Here is a 26,113-nt window from a genome sequence, read left to right on the forward strand (position 1 = left end):
AGGAAGACGGTGAAAGGGCTTGGAGCATCTGACCTATGAAGAGAGGCTGAGGGAGCTGGGAGTGTTCAGCCTGGAGAAGGGAAGCTCAGGGGGATCCTATCCTATCCTATCCCCCTGATGGGGGGAGTAGAGAAGACGGAGCCAGGCTCTTCTCAATGGTGCCACTGACAGGACGAGAGAAACGGGCACAAACTGAAATACAGGAGGTTCTATCGAGACAGAAGAAGAAAATGTTTTTGCTGTGAGGATGCTCTAGCACTGGCACAGGCTGCCTGGAGAGGCTGTGGTATCTCCATCCTTGGTGCTATTTAAAACCTGACTGCACACAGCCCTGAGCAACCCGTTCTAGGTGATCCTGTTCTGAGCAGAGTTGGACTCTGCAATCTCCAGCAGCCTCTTCCACTAGCAAGAAATCTGTGCACTTTCCTCAGATGTACTTGGTAGGTGACTGAGGCGCAGTACCACTTCCCTCGTGTATCGGGGGGAAAAATCCAGCTTCTCTCCTGAAGGACTGAGGAAGGGAGTCAGCAAGTGATCTCACAAATGCACATAGAACTCTTAATTACTGGAAACACTTCTGTCTTGGGTGATAGTCTGTGTGCATGTTCACACTCACTCTGGTTGGCTGCCAAATTACTACTCATCATATAGAATCATAGAATGGTTTTGGTTGGAAGGGGCCTTAAAGATCATCTAGTTCCAACCCCCCTGCCACAGGCAGGGACACCTTTCCACCAGACCAGGTTGCTCAAAGCCCCATCCAATCTGGCCTTAAACACTGCCAGGGAGGGGGCAGCCACAGCTTCTCTGGGCAACCTGTTCCAGTGTCTCACCAACCTCACAGTAAAGAATTTCTTCCTAATATCTAATCTAAATCTACCCTCTTTCAGTTTAAAGCTGTTCCCCCTCATCCTGTCACTAAATGCTCTTGTAAAAAGTCCCTCTCCAGCTTTCCTGTAGGCCCCTTCAGGTACTGGAAGGCTGCTATGAGGTCTCCCCGGAGCCTTCTCTTCTCCAGGGTGAACAGCCCCAACTCTCTCAGCCTGTCTTCATAGGAGAGGTGCTCCAGCCCTCATCATCTTTGTGGCCCTCCTCTAGACTCACTCCAACAGCTCCATGTCCTTCTTACGTTGGGGGCCCCAGAGCTGGGTGCAGTACTCCAGGTGGGGTCTCACGAGAGTGGAGTAAAGGGGCAGAATCACCTCCCTCAACCTGCTGGCCATGCTGCTTTTGATGCAGCCCAGGATAGGGTTGGCTTTCTGGGCTGCAAGCACACATTGCCGGCTCATGTTAAGCTCCTAATCAACCATCACCCCCAAGTCCTTCTCCTCGGGGCTGCTCTCAATCCATTCTCCGCCCAGCCTGTATTTGTGCTTGGGATTGCCCTGACCCATATGCAGGACCTTGCACTTGGCCTTTTTGAACTTCATGTGGTTCACACAGGCCTAGCTCTCAAGCCTGTCAAGGTCCCTCTGGATGGCATCCCATCCCTCCAGCGTGTTGACCGCACCACACGGCTTGGTGTCGTTAGCAAACAATGTGAGGAGTGTTACCATGCGTGTGAGGGGGTCCCAAACCTTTCATTAACAGCAATGGCTGCACAATTACCTAGTTCCTACAAGCTCTGATTGCTTGTGCTATGAGAGGAAATTCAGCAAGGACAGAGTATGGAGCTCTAGGTAACCAGGTATCGGGTCTGGAGACAAATCTTAGTAAGGTAGCAACGGAGCTGAACCTTTTTCTGAATGTAGATTAAAATGAAGGTGGAGAGTAGAGGAGACAAGGGTTATGGCTTCTTGAGATGCCTTCACACGATTAGTCTTTCATGCAAGTAACTAACTTAGCTACCAGACCAGCTCTGGAACCGTCAGGTGGGGTTGCTGGGATCTCTCATGATACGACAGACCACTTCACCTAGCTATGCCCCTGTTGCTGATTGATAGAGGTGCTGAGTTGCTGGACCCTTTAGCGCTCTGCAGAACTCCTGCTAGTGACTTGTGGAACCCCGACCCCAGGAACAGCTGCTGCTAAAACGGGTGGGTGGCCTTTGATCAAACAGCTCTCTGGTTTCCCAAGGCCTACAGCAGGATGTAAGCTGCTGCACTGGCTGTGGTATTTCTGCTGATTTTGCTACTCGTCCTGAACCTTGCCACTTCTATTTTAAATACTTACTTGGGCAAAGCAAGGCAGAACATAAGCACATAGCCTCACGCTGTGCTTAAGCCTTAACTCTAGATAAAGGGTGCAGAGCTAGTGACATGAACCAGCACGTATGAAGAACCAAAGTAGAAGCTGTTGAGAAGTGCACCTGAATTAGCTCCTCCTTATGCTGGACTGCAGTCATCATCTCTGTCCTCCCCACTGCTTGGATTAGGACTAGAACTCTATGAGTGTGTCCTTCCTCCTTCCCTTCTCTTGTTCTACTCAAGAGAGCACCAATGGAAAGAAAGCAGAATTTGCTTTTGCTAAGCTAATATGTCTTTTAGAGAAAGCCTTGAGACTTAGCAACGCTTGCTGCAGCAAGAGCAGAGGCAGGGGAACAGCCATAAGCACAGCCTAGGCAATCGTTCTAGAAAAGATGGCAGGATAAGATATTTCTAAGGGACTTGACTAACTATGTGCTTAATACTGATGACTGAGTCTAATGAACTGCCCCCCCGCCTCCAATCACTCTCTACAAATCCCATGATAGACTCTTCCATTAATGCTTGAGTCTCTTAGGACCCCTGCGTATCTGGTTGAGATACTCTTAGAAGAAAAAGTATATCAGAAGTCTGAAAGGCAATTAGCACAACACTTTCCCCTTCCTTTCTATTCCCCTGAACTACCTGTAAGTAGCAAAAAAGTGTTTAAACTACATTCCTTTCCTCGCCAGAAAGGACAGCAGAGAAGGAAAGTGTCTAAAAGACTGCACAGCCTAACAAGTAGATATGTCAGATCACCTCACTTCAGCAGGTGGCCTTTGGCTTAAAAAAAAAAAAAAACAAACACCAAACTGCTTTGCACACTTAATTAGGATGAGCACAAGGCGAAGAAAGGTTGAGATCTGAGGCCACTATGCACTTGCTATAATACGGCATCTCTCAGAAACATAGATAGAAATGGTAGGGAAAGTCATGAATAAAACCAGCTGTTAAATCAGCAACAGATGGCCAAAGCGGTCTTATAGTTAATGCCTTAACCCATGTTAGACAAAGTTTAAAAATAATTTAAAAAAAAAAGATTGTAATGATAATGTAGGAACTAATTCCAGTACACACATGGTTTTCTGTCCACATCAAGGCATTTTATTGAGGTATAAACTTTGCAGAAGATGAGGTAACAATTTGCATAGGACTTATGCAAAATAACTTCACAATTAAAATTTACTTGGCATTAACTACTGTATGTGGAGAAAGACTGATGATTCCTGCTTGTTAGCTTCTCCCCAATGCACAGCTCTGTTAATGCTAGTGGTAGGACCATGGAGAAGGTACAGCAGTTGTAGCTAATGAAACCAGTCAGATTGAAAACACTTTTTCATACAAGTTTTACTGCTTCTTTTCAGTGGTTTGTGTTAGAGATTACTGAAACAGAGAACACTTGCTACCATTTAAAGTAAGCTTGTCCAACACAAGAAAGAGGGTGCTAACATTCTTGTAGCAATGACGGTGGGGTGGGTGACTGTGGTTTTGTTGGTTTGTTTTTTTTTTTAAGAAAGCTTTTTAAGCTATTGGAATGAAAAGCCCCTGGTTGTCAAAGTTAGTACTCTGAATTTGGCACTTGAGCTGTCAGGCTTGTTAAGGCTAAAACATGGAAGTCCTGGTAAACATACATTATTGTGCTATTAAATGCTCCTCTTACATACTTACATGAAAATAAGTTCATGTTCTATTATTTCCTCAATTTCAGATTTTAAGAAATTCTATCAATGTATCTCTAGTGTAGTTCCCTTGAAGCTTGCAAAATAATTTCACTTTAGGCATGAAAAATATACAGAAAATTTCCTACAAAAAGTTCAGTTACTGTTTGACATGTAAAACATTCCTTGCTGGTGAATGTCAATATTCTACGACCTAGTAGCAATTCCTGCAGACGGTAAGAATCATGGTATCATTAGAACTATACTATAACATGTACACAAGCATATATAGAAAATTAACCAGAGAAACATCAGTTGCTCATTGAAAGTAATTTTTCTAAACCAATTCAAAAAGATTATCAAAATACAAAACCAGCTTAAAAAAACAGCCTGAGGTAAGAGTTAAATGCAAATAACAATCTTTTTCTTAAAAAAATAGCTGTATTGAAATTCTAGATACTTAGAAAGTTACTGTCAATAAAAACTTTTACTAACAATTGTAAAGAGTACTTTAACTAATACAAAAGTATATAAACATTGTACACTGCTTCAAAGTAAAAAAGTACCATACTGTACTTTCATTTCTTTTAAAAATATATAGTTATGACAATTCAGACTTTTACCATACACACAGTTAACTGGCTTTGGATTAGCTGCTACTGTTGTCCGTGGAACAGTCGGCTTATTCTGTGTGCTGCTGACTTTCAGCTGTGCTAGGACATGGTATTTTACCACGACCATTTGCCTGAGTAAGTCGTTGGCTGTAAAACAAAATGTAAGCTTGAGCCTTGCATACTTCTTCCATAGTGCACATGTTGAGTTTTGAATCATTGCAGTGTACCCAAAATCCTGCAGTGAAGAAATACACCAAAAAAAAAAAAGTCATCAGGACACTGATTTGAGGTAATTGCATTGTATTTAATAATTAGTGAGTCCTATTTAACAAGTTGTGTAAAAATAGTATACTGTTTCAGTTGATCTAGTATATTTGCCTCTACATTTCAAAAGCCCAGCTGAGCTTCCTCAGATATACTAAAGTTTATAGCCAGAACACATTTAACAAGCCAACACAAAAATGGAACTGTTTTGGTCTACAGAACTGCAATTCTCATTCCAGGCAGTTCAGCCACAAGTGACTCCCTTTTGCCTTTGAGAAAAGGCAGTAAGCTTATCAGTTTAGAATGACAAACACCCCTTTCTCCCACACTCCTCATTTCACAGCTGGTTCCTACCTCCTTCTGAATTGTAGCAGTAGGCAGTGTAGTGCCCTGAGCCAAATCCTTTCCCGTGATGCATTACCACAGCGGACAAGTCGTAGATAAAGCAGTCAGGTAGGAGGGACTTGAGGGACTCCCTGCAGCAGTAAGGCTCCATATTCAGCATCTGATCAAAATTAACATGTACGCCAATCTTCTCACGATGATTTCGTCCTGACCACCTGGAGAGTTAAGTCACATGAAAACTTACCTTTTTCCAAAGAAAGAACACAACATTCTGAATTATGTTTTAACATAACAAGTGTTATCTTCACTATTGTCTTTCTGCACAAAATAAATGCTAATTTGCACACTTTTTTTCCTAGGCTTCCTCTTGCATTTCTCCTTTATTTCAAGGCCTTTTAAAATGTGTCTATGATACCTACTATGCTCATCTTCTGAAATATCTAAAGATCTGTGTAATGGTGAGTGGGAAGTACTTCCCACACATTATATCTCATTGGTATTTCTCATTTATTCTATCTCATTTTCAGTTTCCTTTGTATTCTGGACAGACTCTGTACTAATGTGTGGACTAAAGAGTTCCCAGAGATGCAGCCTCCACTGCCTTACTCTCAGGCTAATGCATTAATGTATTTGGTTATATGAAGGTCATGTGAGACTTCCACTGAACACAATCTCGGGTTGTACATTAGTGAATATAAGCATTTACTCCACCTGAAGATAACACAAGATTAGTTTTTACCGACAGAGTTCACAGCAAGGTTAGTAGGTTTTGACTGCAGAGAAGGATGAAATAATTTTGGTATTAAAGTAGCAAGTAGTTGGAGCCCAAAAAGTCAATTCTCTACTTATAGCTTATCTTATTGATGTTTAAATTAAACAAGGAAAAGAAGTTTCTAGTAACTATTTCTCATCATACTAGTGAAGGGAAAGGAAACTGATGCTGAAAAAACATTGATCCCAAACAATGGAAGTGCAGGACTGAACTGGTCAGTTTGCGACACTGTTTGTGGTGGTACTACTTACCTAAACCGTTTAAGGTGTAATCTGAGAACCTGAGGTAGTCGACACACCATAAGCTGCTTCTGAGCTTCTGTGAGTATAACTGGTTTAGAAGAAAACTTTCTTCGTTTTGCTGAGGCCAAACACACAGTTACACAATACAAATCTCGATAACAGCCTTGTATTTCAGCCTAAGATTTATCCACCAAATCTGTGTGGACCTAAATAGCTGCAGTACGTGCCTCCTTAAAAAGGATACACTCTGAGAGCCATTTTGCAAGGATTATTTCATGATGCAAGTATAAAATACTTGTGGTCACTTAGGTTAGTCACCTTAATTTAAAAAGCTGATGGGTTCTTCAGCTGGGAGTATCAGAATCCCCATTAGTGTGTGATCAGACTTTATCTAAGAGAAGCATCCCACTTTAAAATATCCTTTGAACAATTCCATCTTCTAGATGGTAATAGCTGTCAAGTGACCACACCAGGACTTTGTTTGCAACATACTTTTAAGACTTTTAGTATTTTCTTTCCATGCTTTCACAGTCAGTTTATATTTTACACAGAGAACATATTCATGAGTACATACTGCCTTTACTCACTGTTGCACTGATCACATGCATATATCTTTCCTTCCAAAGCTTCGGTTTCTGTAAACTTGGCCAGCATTTCTGTCAGCAGACATGGGTACTGAGATGACATCTCCTTGCCGTTGCAGTGATACCTCTCGGGAAACTCCAGGGACAGGTCCCAGAAAGGTTCTATGGTATTTGATTTACTGTCACAGGCAAGACATGTAACCTGTAAAACAATATTTCACCAGTTGCTTACACTCAAAAACTTACTTTGCTAAAGGTGTACCATAACATAGCTCTAAAAAAAAAACCAAAACCACAACAACTTTTTTTCCCCCCGAGAGATAACTGATGCAACCAAAGACAAGACATAGTTACTTAACAAAGAAAATGATACACCTAATTTCTTTTCTCTGAAGCAGCATGTCCAATACAGTTATCAAAAATAGGTAAATGTTCTTATGTTTTACTGAGAAACAAAAGCAGTGTCAAAATGGTCTGTCTGGGACTGTCCAAGAGAAAGCAGCTGGTGGGGTCTTGGGATTATTTTCTCCAAAAAGAAACACTCCAAAAGGAAAATTTACACGAAAGAGAGAAACTATAGTTCAGGTTAATTAAAAAAAAAAAAAAAAGAACAGCTGGGGATTTTAAAGTCATATCCTTCTTACTTTGTAAGTCTTCCAGGGAAGCCTGGATTAGGAAGCACACTTCTTCAAAGAAAAATTAACAGGTAAAAATAATTTATTTCTTCTTTCAGTAAGTGGATCCATCGTCACACTAGGGAAAGGACAAGCAGTAAGACAACATAAACAAAATGTCAAGAAGTGAAGTGAGTCAGCCTGGAAAATGCAGATAATACAGCAGGGGACAATTAATTTATGATAACATTCAATATTTAGGAAAGTTAAGTTAAAAGTAGTAGCTCTTCTATGCTCCAATGGCAACACATTAGGCACTGATTTGCAATGCAGTCTTCAAAAAGTCAGCTCAAGCTGTTTATAGAAGTGTCATATCATTTGAGTCTTCCTCCAGAGGACATCCATCCACCCTTCCATGATCCATGTGGATGCTTCATTTCTATTAGCAGCTGAACCTATGCAGTAGTGAAACTCCATTTAGACTGTAACAAGCACAGTTCGTAAAGGCTATAAAGAAATACCAGTAAATATCAAGTGTGTGTGTGACACTAAAGATACATTCACCTTGGTATGTTCAATGCAACAAAGTACAATACAGTCCTGAAGAGTAATTGCCTGAGTTTTCTACAGTTAATGTATTTATTGGCTTATAAGTTGCAGTTGACCACTAACTCAAGCAGCTCTAACCTCACTGCTCTAGAAAAGACACATTCTGAAAATAAGTTGAATTTTAATTGGGCTCAGATAGATAGCTTTGACAGAGCTTCTGTAAGCATCCAGCATGTTCCCCACCCCCTTCCCCAGCCCTTAAACTTCCCCACTAAAAAGATTAAAGGAACTCAAAGTTTTCATATAAGGCCGACTGTCAAGATCCTGTTATTTATCAGCTCAGAATTACAGCCAGGTGTGATGAGACACCACCATTCATGTTTTACAGTAAATGGAATATCAAATATCTCCTTAAGTTTGCACCACAAGGGTAAATAATTACCAAATTAAATCTCTATATGCACGCTTCCTATTTAGGAAAATACCACAGCTTGTTTGGAACAACTAGTACGAGGACCTAGTAATAAAGGAATGAAAATCCACAAGGGATCCAAATATTGTTATTTCACAGACATGCCTTTGTGTTGCTGTTCTACACAAATTCAGTGTAGTTCTCTTCAGTTAGGTTAGTAAGCCTACACAAGTGTAAAAATACACTCAGTTTTGTTCCAGAGCTCCTTTATTTTCCTCTGAAGGTTTGCTGTTATGTAATTACTCACCCTGCTGTGTCTGTTATTTCATGAGCGTTTATATAAGGACAGATCTGTACCTTCCTCCTAGGTGTGTAATTATTTGCATAATTATTTATGCATTCGTTAGCTACAACAGCTTATACATGATCTATGCATTAGCTACCTAATGCACATGTGTATTTGTGTCCCAGCACACCTGTTTAGCAGCGGAGCTAGGAAAGCTGTGAGCTGCTTTAAGTTCTAAGAAGAAGAAAACGCCGCTGCCTTGTTCTTAGAAAACAAAACTTCGAATTTACATGGCAGAAAAGAGGAGAATCTTCTGGTTTAATTTACACTGACAGGAGCTTCTTTTCTAAGTGCTAACATCTGGCAACGTTTCAAAGCCACAAACTACTAGTAATTCAGAGCTGGAATCTAGACTTGGAGACAAAATGATATGTTTGGCCTCAGTTCAAGCTAACTCCAGCATAAACAGAGAATGACTAATAGATTTCTGCTGTACAAATGGGTGATTTTCTTGGGCCAAAAGTTTATTTAATTGACGAGTTACTTAAGAATTTGTTGCACATGAATGCACGCTGAAGATTAACGGGCTCAGGATGAAGTACACACATGAACTCAGTACAGACAATTTAACAAGTTTGAGGTTTTAAATTTAGTGTGTAATGTTAACAATCTAGGTTATTTTAAGATCCTCTTTCCCAAGCAGTTAATAAGTAGTATCCCAAAGAAAAGGAAAAAAAGAAATGATCCAGCTTCCAATTTTTGCCTCTCAAAAAAACAAAAAAGAGAAACTGATGCAATAGTGCTGCTTCTCATCTCGTCATGCAACTGTGAGCAAAGCTGACTTCTGTTGACCAATTCCTGTAGTGATACAGAGCTGCACTTATTTCCTCAAATGCAAGACACCCCTCGTCACCATGACGCTGCAGCAGAGTTAAATTCTTAAGAGTTATCTGGGATTTGCGTACTTGCCAACAGCCAAGTAACGTGATGTATTCAGATAAGCATACACCCAACCGTATCAGCCGCGGTGAGCTAACTGCTCCTGTACACACTCTCACTCCATGGTAAACGAGAGGTAAATCAGGACTGGAACAAAGGTTGGAAGTATTTTTCTTAGCCAGGCCCGAGCTTACAAACTGGATTACTCAACAAGTAGGAGGATCCCTACCCTTCTGTGGAATCCATCTGCATGGGTTTCACAACACTCCCATCACTTCTCTTTCTGTCCTAAACAGGACTGCTTTATCTCACACTCCACTACCAGTCACACAGTGCAACCCAGATTTTCTTTTTTTCAGTTAAAGCATTGAAACTGTATGAATTGCTCAAAAGTTGGTTGAACAAGATGTGAGGTTTTTACAAAAACAAAACAAAACAAAAAAAAAAACATGAACTCAAAGGGATGGCAAAAACTTTTATGTATCTGTCCACTGTTGTTTTTCACGGTATGAGTATGCATGACAGTAATGGTGCAGAGAGTCTGCTCTAGCAATCTGATTAGTGACATGTATCTTTTTAGGCCTATATCTTACAAATTCATAGTTTGATTTCACCTCCCCATTATATTCCACCATTGCCATTTTAGGAATATGCTATCATTTATTACAAAGCTACATGAGAAGTTTACATTAGACCAAAGAAAGTAAATTACTGGGTTTAGCTAGTCTGAAATCTCTACCTTATGTTCTGCCCTGACCACCCTCTCGTGCCTTGAGACACGGGTACTATATACAATTGGTTGGCTACAGCTCAGCATTCAATCATGGGCCAAAGGCCAGACTGCAAAGAGCTGGATCAAATTGCTTGAATCAGGCTCAAGCATTGAGACTAAATGCAGCCAAAGAAAATAGTTAACATATTGCTGCAGCAAAGGCCAACTCCATCATCAACTGTTTTGTCTATGTTCCCTGCACTTGCATGGAAGAAAGACGATCGTTACCATCTCTGCTCTAATTCTTTTTTTGGTTTTTAAGAACAGTGAGCTTGCCAGTCCCATTCTTGTGCTCTCTCACTACTTAAGTTTTCACTATATGAGACACACATAGAAAGGGTAGTAATTGAATTTTTCCACAGCAAAGTAATCAAAGTAGAAGGGGATTTCTAGGACGCTGCTATAATATAGAATTCCACATGACAGTCCATACTGTATTTCTTCAGTTATAAAAATAAATAAACTTTGGAGTGATGAGCATACAGCATCATCATTATTATCTGTATATGTATTAACAGTATCATAAGCATAACCACAGTGAACTGTGCTCTGCGATTCGATGGCCTCCTACAGATTTAACTTAAAATGTCACTTTCATCTATTTGGAAAGCAACTTGACAACTACTTTGTGATTCAGGCAACACATAATAAATAGCACAGAGACTAACACCAGAATATAGAAATCATCATAGAGGTCATGGATGGTCTAAGTGCAAATCCTCCTATTACCTACCTGAAGTTCTCATAGCTTTTAATAGTCTATTCAGTGGGAGACTTAATACCCAGCACTGCATGACAGTCACCCTCAGCATTCTCCCTGAGACTTTAACTCGCAGCGTACTACCCAAAACTGAAGGGCTTCAAATAACCCAAAGATTGCACATTTCCTAGAAAGCCAGGCAAAGAGCTTTACGTAAGGCACCAGATTCAAACGCAGTAGAATCCTCACAGGAGACTTTCAAAACCCACCCCAAACAAACCAGTTTCTAAAGGGTTCCTCACCACTCAAAAAAAATGTTTACATTACATTGGCTAGGTATTGCTTTGATCATTTACATTAAATTTGAATTTAATCAACAGCACTCTATGAAGAAATCATCAACAACTACTTAACTGCTTTGCAACCTGCACCAGTTCAGTGAAACACTGCATTCATAATCCAACATTAATTTTCTTCCTTGAATTATTGAATTTTCTTCCTTGAATTATGTAGCCAAGCAGTTTTCACATAAATCAGCACAAACCTTATTTTTCCTCCTCCCTTACTCGGCCTTTTTTAGCCACGGAAAATATTGATTGTCCTTCTCCTTCTGCTTGCCTAGATTAGAAACTATCCCTGATTAAACTGAAAGAACAGAAGGAGCTGGCTGATGGTGTTGCAAGGCCACCCTCCATCTCTGAAGGTCCTGGGCAAGGTCATGGCAATCAGGGGAGGTTCCTGAGGACAGCAAGGACAGGAAGAAAGCAAGTGTCACTCCTGTCTTCAAGAAGGAAGATCTGGAGAACTACAAGCCAACCAGCATCACCTTGATCTGTGGGAAGGCTGATGGAGCAAATAATCCTGGAAACCATTTCTGAAGCTGTTAAGGGCAAGATGATGATTGGGAGCAGGCACCATGGATTTATGATGGGAGAATCATGCTTGACCAACCTGATAGCTTTCTTCCTACAATGGTACAGATAACCAGTGGATGAGTGGAAAACAGAGGATGTTGTTTATCTTCCTTTCAGTGAGGCTTTCAACACCGTATCCCATAACATGCCCACAGAAAAACTGATAAAAGTGCAGGCTAGATAAACGGACAGCGAGGTGGACTGAAAACTGAATGAAAACTGAATGAACCGGCTCAACGCATTGGGGTCAGTGGCATGAAATGCAGCTCGAGCCCAGCCACTAGTGGTGTACCCCAGGGGTCGATTCTGGGGCAAATTCTGTTAAACCCTCAGTGAGTTTGCAGATGACTCAAACCTGGGGGGAGCGGGTGATACACCAGAGGGTCATGCTGCCTTCCAGAGGGACCTGGACAGGCTGGGGAAATGGACCAACAGGAACCTCATGCAGAAAGGGAAATGCCAGGTCCTGCACCAGGGCAGGAACAACCCCAGGCACCAGTACATGCTGGGAAGCAGCTCCCACAGAAGGACCTGGGAAGCAAGCTGACCATGAGCCGGCAACGTGCCCTTGGGGCAAAGCAGGCCAACAGCCTCCAAGGCTGTGACAGGCAGAGCATCATGAGCAGGTCGAGGGAGGTGGTCCTTCCCTCTCCTCAGCCCTGGTGAGATACAGCTGAGCGCTGAGTCCAGTGCTGCATTTCCCAGTACAAGACATAAACTTAGTGGAGTGATCCCAGCAAAGAGCCAGGAAGATGGTGAAGGGGCTCGGAGCATCTGACCTACGAAGAGAGGCTGAGGGAGCTGGGAGTGTTCAGCCTGGAGAAGGGAAGCTCAGGGGGCTGTGTGTACATGCATGTGTGTATGTGCATGTCCACAAGTGTATGTGAACTTAACTGTCAGGAAGTTACCACAACAATGAAGAATGAAAGCCAAGCAACTGAGGGAAGATGATCAATCTTTGGTAACAAAAATGTTTTCTAAAATGATCATTTGATCTTCAGTGACTATTTTGACTAGTTATTTTGTTATTATTAGACTCATATACCTTTACATCTCTTACACACAAAACTAAGGATACTAAGAGATTAATTAATTTGAATTATTATTTTGGCTTTAGAGTAGGTAAAAATATTTAGAGTCATCTTCTCTGGCTCACAGAAAAGTTTTTTTTCCTGGTAATCCTCATGACAAGAGGCTTTTTTTGAACTTAAAGAAGTTTTTAAGGTTCTACCTACACAGTGGCCAAAAACCACAAGATATATGAAACATCCAGTATCTATTTTCCTTAGTAACTACCACTTCTTAGTTCCAGAAAGATTCATACTATATGGGTTTAACTGGGGGACAGTTATTCTAGGCAATTCATCCGGGACATACGTGTGCTATACTCTTAACATCAAGAGTGCCTCCAAATCAGCTGTATCAGAAACACATTTCTATTCTTTCACCATTTTTGATGTCTTGATAGTCTTGACTCAGATTTTTTGTCCGAGGCAATATTAAATATTAATTAAATATTAAAATCTTTAAAAATGCAGTCTAAAATAGCCCTCTAACTTTCAAGCAATCAAAACCTGTGTACTTAATGTTATCCTAAGGGTAAACCAATTTAGTTAAAAAGCTGTACTTCAAGAGGTAAAAGCTACATCTACACATAAGATTTTGCCAGCACAAATAATCTGCAAATTTCCTAGATCTGCTAGGCTAGCATCCTAGATCAGTGTCTAGATCATCTTACACAAATACTTCATACTAGTCTTCCTGTCTCCCTCCTCCCAGTATAAATCATCCTGACAAAAAAATTAATACTGGTATAACTACACACACCAGCTTGCACTAGCATGATTTCTGCGGACACTTGGGACACAATTTGTGCAATGCAGTGCTGAAAATATACATTTACTTTGAAAGCTAAAATCTGCTATTTCAACCTCTTTTATTTAAAAAAATTTACCTGCCCACTTCCTTGTTTAATATGGATAAAACTTCAAATACAGATAATTTTTAAATTGTTGCATACTGTGCTATTTAGCTGGGAACATTTAAAAACACAAGCCAAAAATCTCTCAGGGAGATGGTGGCTAACCTACTTGAGCTCTTGAAGTGTACTTCAGAAGATCTGTAGATCAGTATGGGTCAGTTTACCACTGACACATAACTTCATAGTGCAGTATTTTCCTCCTTTACCACTGAAGGATCAAGGACAGGAGACAGTGGGTATCTTCCACAAGAGTACAAGCACTGAGACACTGAAAACAACTGGGATTTTAGTAGACTTATTGGTGGCATCTGTTTGCAGTCCTAGTGGGGTTGAGAAGGATGAGCCACTGCTCCAGCAGATCTGCCTCTGAACGCACAGGTTTACAAGATACAGACTCCTTTGCCCAAGAAGTGCTATAGCACAACTTTCTCCAGGCAATCATTGGAGAAAGACTAGCATGTGAAAAAGGAAAGAATAGAGGGGAAGGGTTTTGTAGCTATACACCCTATCTTTACTTCCCTTAGATGTACTGGGTATTGAAGTTTCACAATCTGTACTGCAGAGTAAAAAGCTCTAATCCTAAAAAGGGTATTGGAATAATAATTAAAAAAAGTCAAGAGGCAATCCACCCATGCTATTCCTTGAGTTACTCATTACCTAATTTAGTATTCCATAAAATAGTAAAATATTTCAAGTAGTAGATGAGGAAGAGTTATATCAGCTGAGAACATAACAAAACAACTAACTCGTATAAAAGGTGAAACTGTTTTGACATCACCTAAAGCTTTTTCTAGTTATCAAAAAGTAATCCCATAAGATTCTCCCACTCTCCTTTCTTAATCTTATATCCTAAATTCAGTTACAGTGCTGAACCAGGCAGCCATTTCAATAGCAGCAGAACGATGGCAAACTCAGGATTATGACTTCCCTTCGAGTTAAAATAGAACAGCTAGAGGAAGAGGGAAAATCTTTTACTGCACATGCGAAAGTAACGTGAAACCTAAGTAAACATACAGCTTATCTGCACTGTAAGTGATCCTCTGTGTACTGTATCAAGAGTAGTTCATAGTATTCCTGAGGTTTGAAGGTCAAGAAGACTGACTTCACTGCACTTGAGTATCTCATAGAAACAAATATCTTTAACTAATATTTTCAGTACAAAAGCATAGTAACTTTTTTAGTGATCCCAAAATGGAAGGCAACTGCTGCACAGAAACAAGCTTCTCAACTCCCCTTATTCACTGAATTAAGATGTAGCTTACCAAATACTCTAGACTAAAATCCCATCCTATTTTTAATAAATGCAGCAGGTTACAGCTCCAACTATCTTCTAGAGAGAAACTGTAATACTGTTACAGCTTGGAGGTAGCTAAAGTTGAGCCTACAAGGACAAAGTGTACACTCCTTGCTTTTAAGAGCTAACATTGTCAAAGATGTGATGACATAGCAAGAAGTTTTTCCTATTTTCTTCAGCCTTGCATGGATGTTTTCTTGCCTTTTTTGTTAACTTCATTATAGCAGTTTGTGCCAGTTCTGGAAAAAGCCTAGCGAAATCACGATGCAGGAATCTTACTGAGGAAAGTAATTGCCTAATAGAGTTTTTAAAGCTCATCCATCCATGTGCCAGCACCAGGGTCTGAATCATTAAGATGACCTGAATAAATTTTTTCATAGACACAATGCAAATCTTCAGGGGCTACCTTTTGCTTTTAATATTTATCATGTTCAAAAGTGCTAGTGAAGACTAAACTGGAACAAAGGATTAGCAGAAGACAAAGGGAACATTAAGAGGTAGAGTGTTGGACACTGTCTGTGAGAATTGCCTTATAAGCCAGGGAGAAATTACTACAGATAACAGCCTCAATACTCTTTTCCTTGTTCCTCTCACTCTAGGCATTTTGAAGTTCATCAAGGCTCTATTTTGCATGCAGACATTCAGTAAAAGAGCTGTGTGTTGTAGTCACCGAAGTCACAGGATATCTAACAACCCTTTAATTCCCTTTCAGTCTTACTCGATGACATTTGAGTGAATTCTCACTATTTTCCTCCCTGGTTTCAGGAAGGTGGGAGGGTTTCTAGTCACAAGCCTCTTCACATAACAAAGCTAAAAACACCTGAAGGAAGTGGTACTACTGAAATAATGCTTGTGTCTTCAGAGGCTTGAAAATTCTTCCAAAAAATGAGTCCTGTAGAAAGGCCTGGAATGCAACCAAGCCTTGTCAGTATACTTAAGCAATTACTTTGTTTTACTAACAAAGTTACTGTTTTGGAGAGGAAAGTGATTTTCAAATAGAAACCTTTAATGACATAATATACTCGACACTCACATTAGTGCAACCCTGATACAAGATACGTTAACTACCCCGAGGTAAGGAAGTATGCCAACAGAAATGTTCTTATACTGGGCCAAATGGAAGGTAGAGAATGATCTGGGTTTTTTTAGTAAATATAGCAGTTTCTAGTAGTTATGCAAAGCCTAAGATGACCTAAAAGCTAACACATGCTGCAAACAACCCTAATTTTAAAAGTCCTGTTATCTTATTATAAAGTTCATAGCAGTAAACAATCCTACTTTAGTCAAAAAACACTTGGATTTCTAGCTTCACATACTAAAATATTACACTATCAAATAGTCAGAATAACGGGAACACCCACATTTTTGTTAACTTATGTTAAACCTCTACTCCTTTACACAACACATCCATTAAATGCTTCTGCACTCCCTCAGTAACATCTGCATGCACATTAAAGACCAATTCCAGGGGGACAAGACTTTCTCAACCTCTGTTCCTGCTGCAGTGTGGTTAGTTTTTAGATTAATTCAACAGAAACCAGCACTTGTTTGTTCAGTCATTTCTCAGACGTTTCTACATGCACACAGTTGGGATATGCACAGAGTAAGTGGACACACTGAAGTACTTAACAGGAAGCCGAGAAGAAGAAAAAAGGAGAGCAGTCAGGCAGAAAAAAGGAAAACCACCATTGCCTCCACCCCACAAATTTGGTTCCTGTGTTGACAGAGCCTTCTGTATCTTTGTGTTGTAACAGAAAAGAAGTATTAGTATTCCCATACACAGCATCATGACACGCAATTACTCTGTAGTAAGGAATGTCAAATTCAAGCTGTTTACTGAAATAATACCCTGCTTGGCATCCACTACCTAATCAGTTTCCACTCAGATGAGATTAACACCTTCCTTAACGCCTTTTATCTAGTATCACCATAGTGATAAGCTAGATGCTTAAAACTGTAAATTCTTTATTCCTGCAAATTAGTTGGTGCTTAATAGCAAAGGCAGATATTTCTCAGTAGTTGCAAAGGTGTGCTTTAAAATATCAAATTTAACACTTTTGTGTTTATCAGATGACTTCTATTGAGAGTTTTAGGAGCACCCAAACGACCTTTCTTCTGAAATTGTGTGTATTATATCCTCCCCACCGCCCCTCAGTAGTTATAAATGTCTTAACCTATGAAGTATCCCCATCACTAACCAGGATAAATCCATAACTACAAATCATTACACACCATAAAGAAAAAAAAATCATAAAACATACCTGACTTAATAGCTGTCCATGAAAAATGTTGTTAACCACATTCAAAACCTGTTTTATAAGTTTCCTTTGAGAAGCAGGGATGAGAGCTGGGTATCTGGTCCCCGTAGTCTCCAGTTCCTGCTGCACTTTATCCAACAGTTCACAGAGAAATTCCTGAGCATCTTGTTGGGCATATCCTCTGAAGGCTGGAATTAGTCTCCACACAGAATGAAGCATGGCAAAAGGAGACACCAGCGCCCATTTGCCAGACCACATAACTTGGAACAGAGTATGCAGCTCATGACAGAGAGAAATATGCTTTGAACTGGGCTCCCTGGGCTGAATAAGTTCCATATTTCTACTTTTTGATGCTCCTCCACTTAATCCAGAGGATAAACTAGGTCGCCTCACAGATGATCCCTTTACTTTCTCTTGGTTCTCATTCACGCATAATGTTGAGGCAGCTATTGATTGGTGTTTAGATGAAGATCTGGTTTTACCATTGGTTGCTGTTGCCAGAAGTTCCTGAGTTTGGTTGAGATCAAGCTTTAAAAAGCATTCTCGAAAAATAAGTAAGTGACTTAATACCTGCAGGATAGAATTCATATAGCATGTATTTCCCAGGTTTCTCAGTCCTGTTACCCCAGGAGTCACTGTGGGCCTTCGTTTAATTGGAGAGTCACTTATTTTTTTCAGTCTTACTTCATCTGAGGTATACGTTTCTTTCAACTCTGCCACAGATTCCACGTTCTGTGATGTTTTTATCAGAGAAGGTGCTGTTTTCAAGGACATTCTAATTTGATTTTGTAAACGACTGCTCTTTCTTGGAGGCATCTTTTCCATCTCTGCTTTCAACTCACGCTTTCGTTCTTGTCTTCTCTTCCTAGCTCTGTCCCTGCGTTCCTCTGCTTCTTCCCGAAGCCTTTCTTCTTCCAAAATCTTTTTTCCAGTAGGTGTCAACTCAAACCACGATCTGAATATTTTGCCCAGGAACGCTCGCCGTCGGTGCCAGAGAGCTGTGAACATGCGATCTTCATTCCAAAGCAAGGCTTGGGCTCCACCATTTGAAAGGTAAGAATCATCACTTGTACCCATAGAACGCAAAGTCCTCCCACTTCGAGTAGTGCACTCATACTTTTGACTCTTGATTGCACTTAATGTACTTCGCAACAGTTTTAAATCACCAGTTGCATTATCATTAAGAACATAATCATCGCAGAGATAACAGAAAACATACAGCTCATTTACTTCCAATGCCACCGGGTGACTGCTCTCCTGAAAGTGCTTTAGTGCATGTTCTTCAATGTATCTTCCACATGCCACATGCGAGCAGCTGAGGCATGCCCACACAGATTCGGTGGTATTGCAGTCCACGCAATGCCATTTCTGAGGATTGAGAATGGAGTGATCTTGGGCCAGTCGCAGACGTCCTACGTGCTTACACTTATCCATTGTTAGAACTGAAATTGCAGAGGTACGCTGGCAAAACACATCATCCAAACTATTTTCTGTCCGTGATATTTCAATCTGCAACTAAAAAAAAAAGTTGTAAGTTACAGTTCATAAATACTCCACTGTATCACTTTTACAGGTGTCAGTATACCACACTCATACTTGAGGTTAAGATCATGATTGCCATCCAAGTAAATCCCACCAAACACGTTAAGGCAGTCAGTTATGTGGAGCCACAATCAACGTCATCAACAGCAGTTTGACACTCAGACTAAATGGTCTGAATACCACTGTTGATATTCCCAGTACCTTCTGGCTCAGGACTGAAGCATACTAGCTACACTTTAGATTAGGCCTGTTTTTTTTCAAAGGAGGACTGATTTAGTTAAAAGACACTGTTATAGAGTTTGGATACAAACACAAATTAAAATGGAACAAGTGGCCCAGAGAAGTAGTGGATGCGCCCTCCCTGGAAGTGTTGAAGGTCAGGTTGGATGAGGCTTTGAGCAACCTGGTCTACTGGAAGGTGTCCCTGCCCATGGCAGGGGGGTTGGAACTAGGATCTTTAAATTAGATTCCTTCCAACCCAAACCATTCTGTGATTCTGTGATTCTAAAATGCTCCTATTAATTCTATTTCTAAGCATACAGGTGCAGAAGTGCAAAGTTCACTTAAATTTATTGTGTTTACACAGCGCCAACAGTTCACACAAATGAGGCTTTATACAATTCAAACTCTTAATTAAACCACACCTTTAATTAAATCACTGCACCTTTGTGCTCAGGCAAGCCCCACTACACTAGTGCTTTCTACAATAAGGTATCTTCAGCAAGTACATTTTAACATGTCATCCTAACACCTCTGAAAGAAAAAGAGTGACCTGGAAAAGCAGAACTTGATTTCTTCATAAGACAGAAATATCATTAGATATCTACCTCAGTTGCTACAAACTTTATAAAAACCTGCATTTCGAACAGATCTTTCTAATCCATGTCTTCAAAAAATCATATAAAAATTTGTCTAGCACTGGCTTACATCCTTTAATTAAAGTTTATGTGGTAGCATTTATTTGTGCAAAGCTGCTGTATTTGCTTTCTCCTGTAAGGTGCCTTTACCTAAAACAAACAGGCAGGCTCTGACTAACAAAAAATTAAAGAGACAGTGATTCATTCTTTCTTTATGTTTTTACCATCTTTCTTTCGACTATCTCTAGTTGAAACATACCATCTAGAGACAAACGATGCGTCAGGAAGTGATTATATTTGATCTGGGGTGTTCATACCCCTGATGTCACTGACTACAAGGGCTAAATAGCACACAGCAGCACGATCATTATGCGTAGTACTTGCCAGATGCCATGTTAATTCATGTGAGGAGTACCAAGGGTTTGTCAAATATCCAGGCTATGCCAAGCCAGACAAGTTATGCCATTACAAATGCATGCATACTGTGGAACTGGCCTAGGCTGTACAGCATCAAGGTCCAGGATTCTGTGTTTTACAGGTAAGTAAACCATGCTACAAAAATACGGAGTGATTTAGACAACTCTGGATAGAACCCAAAAGATTGTATTCCAGCTATTATCCTTGAATATGCTAATATTTATCCAGTTTTACAGTTCTGAAATACACAAGAATAGGTTACTCAATTTAGAACAGACGCCTACATTAGAACAAGTATTAGATTGAGGGAACCCTAACATACAATGACATGACGCCACTAAGGAAGGGAAACAGGTAAAAAGTTGCAGCTGGATAGGAAAGCAGCTTTAATTTTCATCTGGTACTTAGATAAAAACTGCAGTTAAAAGATTTAACAAAAAATGGCTTTCCTTGGTTAATTGGCCCACAGCTAACACCATTTAAAATGTAACAATACAGATACCAGCATAAGAGCTATAATAACTCTCTAAGCACACAGCCAGCATCCAGCATTGGATGTGTTGGTAGGTCTTATTCTGTAACACAGAAAAGGCTGAGCCAGCTGTAGTGAAACTAATAAAGTGTACACAGTTTTACATGCCCATATTAGTCATTCTCATTCAAGTTATTTAAGAGTTGTCTCCAGTCCATACTAACTGCACTGAAGAATTTCAGGTGCCATGACCTCTGGGTACCCATTCAGTAATTCCCAGATTAAGTACCAGCCATAGTGTACTACGGGAGGCTGAGATCCCTTGTGTGCTATGGTCAACAGATCACAAAAATAATGGCTTGAACTTTTTCAGCTTGCTAGCATCCATAACATTCATGCCTTCTAAAAGGCAGTCTATTCAGAGGCTGCTAATGAGATTCTTTTACAAATAGTTGTGCATACTGAGTTTGCTTTTTATGCTGTCTTTATAAACAAGACCACTAGCGTTATCCCGTGTCTTCTAGTCTGACAACCTGTTTTCATCAACAAAGCTGAGCTTTTCTAACACTGATAAAACTCACATAAATCTCAGAGGTGAACTATGTATGTTAATTCTTGCTGGAACATTAAAGTACTACCTATGCCAAGTGTGCTGCAAGAATTAAATATGGTAAGACAGGATTTTAAGAGACAAGACTCATCTTTGTGGTTTTGGGCTAACAGAAATAGATTCTCCTGCATAACATATTAGTAACGGTCCTTTCCAGTAGGCCAGAAAAGAACACTAAAGCCTGCCTTCCCACAGGGCTGCCACACACAGCAATGCTGTCAGTCAGGGGAGTCTGACAGGTCAACCCTTTCTGGTTTTGTTAAAAGTCACTGTGTAAACACTGTGCCTTATTTTTCCTTCTTTTTACTATTATATGGTCAGAAAATTCGGTTTTCCTCATTTTAAAAATAATATCAAGAGTGAAGCTACTTACATGCCTCAATGTAAGCAGATACTGGATTGCGGACAAAAGCAGTCTGCTGATTTCAGGACGACCGCTGTGTAAACCAGGGTTGCACAATCAAGCTCTTCATGCAAAAGCAACACGATTCTCCAAAAGCGCAAGATCAGCGCCTTGAAGAGAAAAACCTAAAGCCCCAGCTCCCCCACCAGCAACCAAGCCAGCATGACATTTTCCCACCTACGTCGATGTGTGGAGAAAGGAGGCGGATGGAAGGGGGAGGGGGAGGAAACATCTTGGCACGGGAAAAGTCTTTCTTTGAAGAAAACGTGAAGAAATCAAAATGCAGAGTTTGGTCAAAAAGACAGAAGTCTCTGAAAAGGCTGTGAAAAAACTAAAAGGACAAAACTGACACCAAGAAAACTTCAGCTGAATGTCAAGCAGCACACTGACAGCACGAACGTTTTAAGATGTGGACCACTGAAGTACCGAGACTACATCAAGTCCCAAAATTTTAAAACTTTATCTTAGAACCAAGACTTGGCAAGATAGAACAGCTCGGGGAAAAAACAGGAGTGAAGTGACAGATAATGGTGGAAGAAACCTAAAAAGTACTGCACACTCGTTCCCACGTAAACCAGAAAGCTGCAGCTGGAATAAAATAGTACAAGCAAAAGCTCCAACGTTAAAATTCCCTAAAGAAAGTTATTCAGAGCTAGTTTCTGCATTCTTCTCTCCCGAGGTTCAGTTCTGTGCACACACACAAAGAAACTGTGAATTAGTTGACCAGCACTTCAGAGATCAAGCCCCCCTGTGTCCTTAGCACAGACCTTAGCTGAAGTAGTAAGCAAAATAACAAGTACTAACTACTGAAAGCATTAAGTTGTCTGGGAAAATAGAGATATGCAAAAGTCTTTTTTGCACCGAAGTTTCACCAGCAAGAAATAAAGATATACGGAATAGGATTTTTTTTTTTTCATTGAACGAAATTCCAGCCTTATTGACGTGCTCGTTTCTTCAGTTTCACTAAAGAACGGCTGGCAAAATGTACATTTTGGGGTAACTCATGAGCTGAAAAGTGCTCGATGTCAAAAAACAACTTACAAGTCAAGAAAACAGATCCTTTTCTTCCATTTGTGTTTCATGTAAACAAGAAATTCAGATTCATCTTTGCAGCTGATAAATTTTAAAATTGTAACTCTAAATATAAACACAAGGAAAACTTTTTCCCGTAGTCACTACTTTTGTAACTAATTGCTTGGCACATAAATGAAAAATCAAACAGTTTATCTCAAGCGTTAAGACTAAAAATGCATACATAGTTTTACCAATATATACACACACGTATGTGTGTGTGTGTGTAAGTGCTCCTGTGTCCCATTAATATTCCGGCTTTTAAATCAGATGACAGTTTACCAAACGATTTTCAGCAGGTTCAGAGTACCTGTTTAATATCTGAAAAAAAGAGGAATTATGGGTACTTGAAGAACCGAAAGTTTTAGATAACAAGTATCCTAACTAGAAGGCAGATGCGCTGCTTTACTGCTTTCTTAAACAATTTTTCTTTTTTAAAAAAAGAGAAAACAACCCAACAAAACATTGATGTGCATAACTTCAAGCTGCAATACAGTCCTGCAGGCATAACAGCAAAACTTAAAAATCAAAGCAGCACTTCAAAAAGAAATTTTGTAAATTATTTCCGATTTTTAACAGCACAGCCTTTGACAAGAAACCCTCCCAGCCTTTCTCTGGAGCCATACAGATCGTCATTTAACTTTTTTTCTCTTTTTTTTTTTGGCCATCTAAGGAATGTATATACCGTTTGCTGCCTAGAAGTAGCCATTCACACCAGGACACCAGGCACCGGTACAGCGTTACATTCAACCTCTGTTACCGCCAATAACGCCGCATTTCCTGCAGTTGAGAGTTCAAGGTAAACAAAACAGTCCGGACTGAAGCACTTTCACAGAAGCAGGAAACACACAGCAGTTCTTATTAGTCTGGATTTACACTTGACAGTTCTTCCCGTTTAGAAAAACAAGCATCTGACTGCCCTGACAGCTCCTCGGACAACGCCTGGCTCCTGGTCCGACAGCCCTCGCAAGCGAAGACTCTCCAGCGAAGTTCGCTCACGGCCCGATGCCGGAGCACGACCGTGCCCACGGCTGTTTCGGTAGTAAGCTCCGGCGCTTCCCGGCGCCCCGCGACATGGCGCGACTCTTCCCCTCTCGCCGACAACAAGCGGCACGTACGGGACCCGAGCGGCTGGCCCGGCAGCCCTGCTGCCCCCTCCCCCGCGGCTCACCGCCACCCTCTCCTCCTTCTCCCCCCGGCCTCCCTCACCTCGACGCCTTTCCGACCCCTCCAGGACAGGGTGAGGGGATCGTGCTCCACGCAGGGGCCCGGCGGGCTCCCCGCCATACACCGAGCGCGGCGGGGAGGCGGCGGGACGCCTCCTGCGGCGGGGGAGGTCGGTCCTGGGGGCCCCGCTCCCGCGCCAGAGCCGTTGGCACGGACGCAGCCCCCTCGCTCCCGCCCCGGGCCGCTCCCCACATCCGTGCCCGGCTCGCCCCCGCGGCAACGAGCGCCGTCAGCTCAGGTGCCCCTCCGCGGGCACCGCGCCGCCGCTACCGCTCCTCCCCGGGGGAAAGGGTGCCGCCGCCTCCCGCCCTCCACTCCCCTCCGCTGGGCACCTCTCCCCCGCGGGGCTCCCGCCGGCCGCCCCCGGGCGGCGGGGTGGCAGAGCCGTCGTCCCGCTCCCGCCGGCCGCCCCCGCACGCACCCGTCACCCGCCGCTGCCGCCATCTTGGGCGCCCCGAGCCGCAGCCTCCTCCGAGCGGCCCCTCGGCGACGTCAGCGTCGCGCGGAGGCCGCCCCCCCAACCCGCCGCCCGGCGCGGGGATCCCCGCTCCCGCCGCGGCCGCCCGCCCACGGGCGGGCGCGGGCGTCGGGGGGGCCCGCGGGGAAACGAGCGGCGTCGAGCCGGCGGGGGAGCGCCGGTAGGCACCCCACCCCCCCCACGCCCGGGCCGGGCCGGGCCGGGCCGGGCCGTGCCGCCGCTCCGCACCCACCTGCCGAGCGCGGGGCGGGAAAGGCCGATCGCCATGTGCCGCCGGCGGGTCTGTCACCAGATTTGTAGTGGCAACCGAAGTCCTTCCCACGTCTCCTCCCACCTCCCCCGGCCTCCCCCGCCCGCCGCCGGCCCGCGGCCGGGCCAAGCGGGCCGGTCCCGCGGGGCCGGGCGCAGGAAGGCGGGCGGGGAGCGGCGGGGCCGCTGCCCTGGCACGGGGGTTGAGGCGGGCGGGAGCCGGGAGCCGGTTCCCGAGGCACCGAGGAGCTGCCTCTGCCCCTGGCCTGTGCCCGCGGGGCACCTGTTTTCACTGAGGCGGGTCTGTAGCCTACCGGGAGGAAGCCTCGGGCTTCCCCGCAGCGGGTTTCCTTATTTTCCTTCCTTCGTTCACTCGTGTTGTGATTTCGGTGGCATCGCCCTTGTTCGGCCAGACTAGACCTGCGTTTGCATTTCCCCACCCAGGTTAAGCACAGCGCTGCACCCCCCGTCTCGTCTCGTCTCGCCCGGCAGCACCCCGGGCTCGCAGGTGCTGCCAGGAGCTGCCTCTGGCCTCACACCGCTGCCTGGGCTCTGTGTGCCAAGACGGGACCGTCAAACACGCTTTACAGCGGATCTCAGCCGGTGAAACTCCTTCACATCTCTCTGTGCGTATTATTTGTGGGAACTTCTGCAAGGCAGCTCACGTGAAAAAAAAAACCTCTTACCAGGCCCCTGTTACCCATCTATCAAGCACTTTTTCAGTCTCGAGTTTCATTACAGAAACTTATATAGGCAAAAACTTGTAAACTCGCACCCTGCAGATGTCCTATTTTGTAAACTTGAAGTGTCTTTACATAGTCCTTTTAAAACTAAAGTTTCTGAAATGCAGCCAGCTCTTTTTAGCTGCTTTCCAGTTCTGCTTGTCCTGAATTGAGTTAACTTATACTTGCACATGCCTTTTGCACTGCCTGGGGATGTACTGGGCAGCCGTGCACAGGCTGCCTGTGTTTGGGGCAAGAGGTGTCTGGTGAAAACTCCCTCCTGGCTGGGCTGATGTCGTTTTTTGCATCCATGCAAGTTGTCTTTTGGTTTATATGAACCTGCCCAGCAAGATGGTGCACGGTGCTGCTAGCGATTGCAGAATGTGTTCACGCTTTGTGTGTGCTGCTACTTCGCCACCATAAAGAAGCGGTGGTTTGATGCAGAGCGTGGGCACTTCAGATCCCTCCTCTCGTTTTGGATCCATTATGTGTCAGGATGTCTTCATGACAGCATCAAAATCTCGCGCATCTGTTTCCGTTTTTCTAATTGTGTCATCACAGAAAATGTGTTTCACTTTAAAACTTGAAATCTATAGGCCTCGGTTGTCTGTGTTCTCCTCCAGCAGTGCTTTCCATTTCTTGCTATTTCTAATGAGACTGCTGAGACGGCATTAGCAGGATGTG

At 42.5% G+C, this 26,113-nt stretch overlaps 1 protein-coding gene across 9 annotated transcripts; it reads right to left on the reverse strand.

Annotated features, from left to right (window-relative positions):
• Positions 1-3,275: 3,275 nt before the first annotated feature.
• USP44 (ubiquitin specific peptidase 44) lies at positions 3,276-24,751 on the reverse strand. Of its 9 annotated transcripts, none has more exons than XM_068401177.1 (7): positions 24,691-24,725; positions 22,938-23,074; positions 17,385-18,896; positions 6,666-6,864; positions 6,088-6,196; positions 5,074-5,279; positions 3,276-4,690 (listed from the first exon to the last, which is right to left on the reverse strand). In XM_068401177.1, exons 3-7 carry the CDS (start codon positions 18,813-18,815, stop codon positions 4,524-4,526), a joined length of 2,112 nt encoding a protein of 703 aa, XP_068257278.1. In that variant the 5' UTR covers positions 18,816-18,896; positions 22,938-23,074; positions 24,691-24,725; the 3' UTR covers positions 3,276-4,523. The 9 variants fall into 9 exon arrangements, with proteins under 9 accessions (XP_068257278.1, XP_068257277.1, XP_068257276.1 ...); XM_068401176.1 differs by lacking the exon at positions 24,691-24,725 and adding an exon at positions 24,402-24,426; XM_068401175.1 differs by lacking the exon at positions 24,691-24,725 and adding an exon at positions 23,963-24,369.
• Between the last annotated feature and the right edge of the window lie 1,362 nt (positions 24,752-26,113).

Source organism: Nyctibius grandis, chromosome 5, assembly GCF_013368605.1.
Source record: "Nyctibius grandis isolate bNycGra1 chromosome 5, bNycGra1.pri, whole genome shotgun sequence".
Classification (NCBI taxonomy): Eukaryota; Metazoa; Chordata; class Aves; order Nyctibiiformes; family Nyctibiidae; genus Nyctibius; species Nyctibius grandis.

Excerpts from the sequence above, each read along its gene's own strand:
- USP44 (XM_068401182.1), bottom strand. The coding sequence starts at position 18,815 with ATGGATAAGTGTAAGCACGTAGGACGTCTGCGACTGGCCCAAGATCAC. Across the intron at positions 6,865-17,384 it reads ATGGACAGCTATTAAGTCAG|GTTACATGTCTTGCCTGTGA; the intron begins GTATGTTTTATG and ends ATTGTTTTACAG. Across the intron at positions 4,691-5,073 it reads CTGCTACAATTCAGAAGGAG|GATTTTGGGTACACTGCAAT; the intron begins GTAGGAACCAGC and ends TCTTCACTGCAG.